A 6,743-nucleotide genomic window follows, 5' to 3' on the forward strand; every position below is an offset into this window, starting at 1 on the left:
TCGGAGGCTGAGGGGTGACCTTATAGAGGTTTACAAAATTATGAGGGGCATGGATAGGGTAAATAGACAAAGTCTTTTCCCTGGGGTCAGGGAGTCCAGAACTAGAGGGCATAGGTTTAGGGTGAGATATAAAAGAGACCTAAGGGGCATCTTTTTCATACAGAGGGTGGTACGTTTATGGAATGAGCTGCCAGAGGATGTGGTGGAGGCTGGTACAATTGCAACATTTAAGAGGCATTTGGATGGGTATATGAATAGGAAGAGTTTGGAGGGATATGGGCCAGGTGCTGGCAGGTGGGACTAGATTGGGTTGGGATATCTGGTTGGCATGGACGGGTTGGACCGAAGGGTCTGTCTCCATGCTGTACATCTCTATGACTCTACCTACACTGCCAAGAATTTTACCATTCGCCCAGTACTCTGCATTCCTGTTACTTCTTCCAAAGTGAACTACTTCACACTTTTAAACTCCATTGCCAGTTCTCAGCCTACCTCAGTATCTTATCTATGTCCCTCTGTAACACACATCTTTCAGCACTATCCACAACTCTGCCTACCTTAGTGTCATCTGTGAAATTTACTAACCCATCCTTCTACACCCACATCCAGATCATTTATGAAAATGACAACAACAGTGGCTCAAAAGAGATCCTTGTGGCATACGACTGGTAACTGAGCTCCAGGATGAACACTTCCCATCAACTACCACCCTCTGTCTTCTTTCAGCTAGCCAATTTCTGATCCAAATTGCTAAACCACATTCAAACCTGAAACTCTGTATTTGTGCAATAGCCTACCATGGGGAACCTTATCAAACACCTTACTGAAATCCATATACACCACATCAACTGCTTTACCCTCAACCACCTGTTTGGTCACCTTCTCAAAGAATTCAATCAGGTTTGTGAGGCACGACCTACCCTTCACAAAACTGTACTGACTATCTCTAATCAAATTATTCCTTTCTAGATGATTATAAATCCTATCTCTTATAACCTTTACCAACACCTTACCCACAATTGAAGTAAGGCTCACTGATCTGTAATTACCAGGGCTGCCCGACTCCTCTTCTTGAACAAGGGAACAACATTTGCTATCCTTCCGTCTTCTGGCACTACTCCTGTCAACAATGATGACATAATGATCAAAGCCAAGAGCTCTGTTATCTCCTCCCTGCCTTCCCAGAGAATTTGAGGATAAATCCCATCTGGCCCAGGGGTCTTCTCTATCTTCAGATCTTCCAAAATTGTTAAAACCTCCTCTTTGTCAACCACAATCCCATCTAAAACTTTATTGCTGGAACAGCACAGCAGGTCAGGCAACCTCCTCTTTGTCAACCACAATCCCATCTAATCTTGTAGCCTGTATCTCCGTATTCTCACTAACATCGCCCTTTTCCAATGTGAATACTGATTAAAAGTATTCATTAAGCACTTCCCCTATGTCCTCAGATTCCACACACAACCTTCCACTACTATCTTTGATTGGCCCTAATCTTACTCTAGTCATTCTTTTATTCCTAATACATCTATAGAAGGCCTTAGGGCCTTCTTTTGGAATCTTGTGTTCAGTTCTGGACACCTTATTTAAGGAATGATGTTAAAACCCTGGAGAAAATGGAAAAGAGGTTCTCTTGAATGATGCCATAAATACAAGTAAATTTAATTTATAGATTTAATTTATTATTGTCAGATGTACCGCGGTACAGTAAAACGTTTTGTGTGCAGTACAGGCAGGTCATACCATACAAAGAACATAGGATGATAGAACAGAGGGAGGAATACAGAGTAATGGCAGTAAAGAAGGTGCGCAAAAAGCAAGGTCAGCATTACATTTGAAATTTGAGAGGTCAATTCAGAAGTCTAATACCAACGGGAAAGAAGCTGCTCTTGAACCTGCTGGTACGTGTGTTTAAGCTTTTTTATCTTTTGCCTAATGGAAGAAATTTAGAAACAAGGAAAGATTAGGGAATTTGAGTTTATTCTTCTTGGAGCTGAGAAGATTAAGAGGTGACCTTATTGACCTTAATGAACAATTTAGACAGGGTTCAGATGGATATTGTGTTAGTTGGCATGTCATTAATCAGGGATCACAATGTCCATATTGTCAGCAAAGGAGCTCGGAGTCAGATGCAGAGAAAGTGCTTTACTCAAAGAGCTGTTAGGATTTGGTGCCTGGGAGAGTAGGGGATGTGGATTCCACAGGGGGTGTCAAAAGAGAGCTGGAGATATATTTGAGATAGGACCAGAGAGTGAGTCTAGCTGGGTGCTGTTTCAGGAGCCAGTGCAGACACAATGGATTGAATAGCCTCCTTCTATATTGTAAAAGTTTATGTTTTTATGAAATATAATCCTAACAGCCCGAGCCCATCAACAAGCCCCACAGGAGCTTTATGTGCCATTAATGGAAGGTAAGTGCCTTCCCTGTTGCTTCCCACTCACCTCAAAAATAGGCCTGTTCTTTAGGCATCAGGATCCAGAGATTAATTTCAGGATGGTCATTTTAAAGTCATGCCTCTATTTACAGACAACTGAAGTTCCAGCTCCTTGTATCTCAGTGTGTGTGGCCTCTCTCACAGTGTGCATATGGCTGCATATAGAGACATCATCTGTGTATTATACAGAAAATTGTAAAACCTATGTCTTAGAGACGCAATGTTTGTACTAGTTTTGGAATGCTGAACAGTGCAACAAACCTGTCTTTTACATCTTTTGGAAAAGGAGGAGCTTGAAAAGGCAAGCAGACAATTCCAGAGTAATATCAAAGAGTATGAACTTTTTTTGGATCGAATGGATAATTGGCTGAAGACAAATCACCACCAGGCAATGGAACTCTTTTCTGAGTATGACAAGATTGGGAACGGGATTCTGCAGTATGATGAATTTAAACTTGGTAACGACTGTCCCTCATTTACTCTGATATTTATGGTTTAACTAATAGCAACTTAATTTGCTCAAAATAAATTCTTATGATCTGGAAAACACTTCCCGAAAGGCTGGTGGAATCAGATTTAACAATAACTTTAAAAATAAATTGGGGAATATTATTGAAAAGGTAAAATGGTGGAAGATCTGGGAAGTGGGATTTATTGCAGTTATTACAGAGAGCATGGGCATGCTGGACTGAATGACTGCCTACTCCAATATATCATTACACTTCCACAATCTGAAGACAAGATGACAATTTTCATGAGTATACCTTACCATGACATATCCTGACCCCACCATTCCCTCGTGTTGTCAGAATGTTTGTTCAACATCCAGCCCTGAATGAATTCATAATTCTTCCTGTTAAACTCTATTGCACAATTTGTTCTCTTGCCACTAACTTTATCCCCATCTTGGCCACTACCTCAGGCCAAAACATACTGTTGTATTCATTCACGGAATGTGGCTATTTTTGGCAAAGCCAGCATTTATTGCCCAGAGGGCATTTAAATTTCAGCCGCCAGGTGGGGTTTTCCCAAACAATGATTTCATGATCGTCATTACACTCTTAATTCTGGACAAAACAAAAAGAGAATTCAAAATGCACCAGCTGGTCCAGTGGGTTTGAACCTGGATCTGTGGGAGCATTACTTGGATTGCTGGATTAAGGACTTATGCCCGAAGTGTTGATTCTCCTCCTCCTCGGATGCTGCCTGACTTGCTGTGTTTTTCCAGCACTACAGTCTTGACTCTTGCTGGGTTAATAGTTTAGCAATAATACCAGAAGGCCATCACCTCCCATCTTTGTAGCCACCATACCCTGTTGGACCTGAACTCAGCATCCATACTCCATACCCTCTCTATTACAAAGGCCATTTATTTACATCTCAATAATATCACTTGTTTCCACTACTGCCTCAGCCCATTTCCTGCTGAATTTTAATTCATGCCTTTACATCCTTCAGACTTGATTCTTCCAAACTATTTCATTTCAGGTTTCTATCCTTCTTAAGTTGGACTAATCAAAAACCTAACTATTTATATCCTAATTCACATCTGTGAAGTCCCATTTACTTATCAGTCCTGTACTTTATTCATTTTTTCTTTGATTTTTCATGGGACTTTGACATTGCTGACAAGGCTAGCATTTGTAGCCTGTTCCTAATTGCCCCTGAGCTGAAGAACTTGCTAGGGCATTGTAGTGGAAACTTAAGAATGAACCATATTGCTGTGGGTCTCAATGATAGAAACCGGGAAGAAAATTTCCAGCTTCCCACTCCACCCTGGATCAGGATGGTAAGGGTTGTTAGAAAGAGATAGAGAATATTTCCAATAACAGATTGATGTTTAGAAACATGTAGCTTACTGTGAAATTTTAAATAAGCAATTCATATTTCAATATTCCAGGGATGCGAGATTTGAAGATTCCCTGTGTAGAAGCTCAACTACACATCTTGGCCAAATTGTTGGATCAGGACAATAATGGGACCGTTGATTACATTGAATTAGGTGCAGGACTTGACAAAGCTAGGCAAGTACTTTAAGGTCTTTGAGATATGCTGCTACGAGTGAATATGGGATTATTTAGCAAACATTAAGTATTTAATTCAGTGGGTTTCAAATGGTCGCATTAAGTCGTTGTTAAGAATTTGAGTATTGCAGAAAAAAATGGGTTGGTTGGTTATGGTGTGATGGAAGATGTATATATATTGTATTTTGGGATTTGGGTTATATTTTGGGTTATGGTGTGATGGAAGATGTATATATATTGTATTTTGGGATTTGGGTTATATTTGGGTTATATTTTGGATTATGGTGTGATGAAAGATGTATATATATTGTATTTTGGGATTTGGATTTTAAAATCAAGGAACGTGAATGTGTTTTGTCAAACTTTTTTTCGGTCAAATGTGGAATCGAATGGTGATCTAAATATTTTTAAATTCTAAAATGACATATGACTTCAGCCAGGACCCTTGTGGTGTTAATTGATGGAATGTTTATATCACTGAGTTCACAGCCAGACCAGAAAGCCATTAATTTATTTCACTTAAGACAGAAAGTTCAAGGTCTGGGCTCAGACGAATCAGGAGTTCAGTTCAGAAAGAAGAATAGTTCATTCTAGCAGGAGAATCAAGTTTCAGGGAAACTTGTCACCCTCATCAAAATACTTTCGTTTGTAGAGCTTCCAAGCTAGGAAGGTTTGGACAGAAATTTTCATATTGTTAAAACTGAAAAAAGTTTAAGCCATCAGAATTGAGAGGTTCCGACTCAGAAAGGAACGTGAAACAGTTTCTAGAGTCAAAGAAAAGGAAACTGGGCAGAATGTATTAGGTTAAGGACTTAAAGAGCTCAGATATGAGTGAAATTTCTCCAGAATTGAGTACCTGTGAAAGGTTAGTGTTGGAAAACAGGTTGAAACTTGTTTTACTGACTGTATGAAGATCTTTTTAACTGCCTTTGATATAGAGTTTGTTTTCTTCCTTTTGTATACTAAATTTATTTTCTGTTTGATTAGATTAGATTAGAAGGAAACAGGCCCTTCGGCCAAACAAGTCCACACTGACCCTCTGAAGAGCAACCCACCCAGACCTATTCCCCTACATTTACCCCTGACTAATGCACTTAACACTATGGGCAATTTAGCATGGCCAATTCACCTGACCTGCACATCTTTGTGACTGTGGGAGGAAACCAGAGCACCCAGAGGAAACCCACACAGACACAGGGAGAATATGTAAACTCCACACACACAGTTGCCTGAGGTGGGAATTGAACCCAGGTCCCTGGTGCTAGCCACTGTGCCACCCTTAAAAAAAAGTCTGCCATCTAATGTAAATATGTTTCAGTGATCAACCATTCAGCGCACAAACATTAAATGTGATCTATCAAGCCAGGATTTATAGTAGGATTTGCTTCATCAAGTACAACCACCAGCTGGGATTATGCCAACAGTCACTACCTTACCTGCTATGAACAGCCAAATGGATCACATAAATGAGTAATATGATAAATTCATAGCGCTGGCATATGTCCCAAAGACCAGTATATCTTTTAAACAGCTATCTATACTGCTACTCACAACAGGAAGGTACAGACCATACTCAACCTGCCATTCTTGCAAAACTCAAAACTCAGTGTCTAATGGTAATATGTAACTCTGCAATTGGAAATGTTTAGAGCACTGAACAGTACAGCACAGGAACAGGCCCTTCAGCCCATAATGTTGTGCCGAACGTGATGCCAAATTAAACTAATCCCTTCTGCCTGCCCTTGTTCCATATCCCTCCATTCCTTGCATATTCATGTTCTGACCTAAAAGTCCTTAAATATCCCTTTCGTATCTGCGTCCACTTACCATTCCAGGCAGCACATTCCAGACTCTGTAAAAAACCTGCCCCTCACATCTACCTTACAGGGCGGCACGGTGGCACAGTGGTTAGCACTGCTGCCTCACAGCGCCAGAGACCCGAGTTCAATTTTGGCCATACTAAATTGCTCGTAGTGTTGGGTAAGGGGTAAATGTAGGGGTATGGGTGGGTTGCGCTTTGGCGGGTCGGTGTGGACTTGTTGGGCTGAAGGGCCTGTTTCCACACTGTAATGTAATCCAATCTCATAGAGTCATAGAGATGTCCAGCATGGAAACAGACCCTTCGGTCCAACCCGTCCATGCGGATATCCCAACCCAATCTAGTCCCACCTGCCAGCAACGGCCCTTCCTATTCATATACCCATCCAAATGCTTCTTAAATGTTGCAATTGTACCAGCCTCCACCACATCCTCTGGCAGCTCATTCCATACACATACCATTCTCT

The 6,743-nt window shown here is 40.8% G+C and overlaps 1 protein-coding gene across 5 annotated transcripts in view; it reads left to right on the forward strand.

The window, feature by feature from the left end:
- Positions 1-6,743, forward strand: part of LOC122562307 — a 48,533-nt gene that overhangs the window by 28,055 nt on the left and 13,735 nt on the right. For all 5 annotated transcript variants that reach the window (XM_043715156.1, XM_043715155.1, XM_043715159.1 and 2 more), the window contains 2 exons: positions 2,721-2,892; positions 4,335-4,458. In XM_043715156.1, coding sequence (XP_043571091.1) covers positions 2,721-2,892; positions 4,335-4,458 — 296 coding nt within the window. The remainder of the gene's footprint in view (positions 1-2,720; positions 2,893-4,334; positions 4,459-6,743) is intronic.

This window comes from Chiloscyllium plagiosum, chromosome 24 (assembly GCF_004010195.1).
Source record: "Chiloscyllium plagiosum isolate BGI_BamShark_2017 chromosome 24, ASM401019v2, whole genome shotgun sequence".
In the NCBI taxonomy this organism is placed as follows: domain Eukaryota; kingdom Metazoa; phylum Chordata; class Chondrichthyes; order Orectolobiformes; family Hemiscylliidae; genus Chiloscyllium; species Chiloscyllium plagiosum.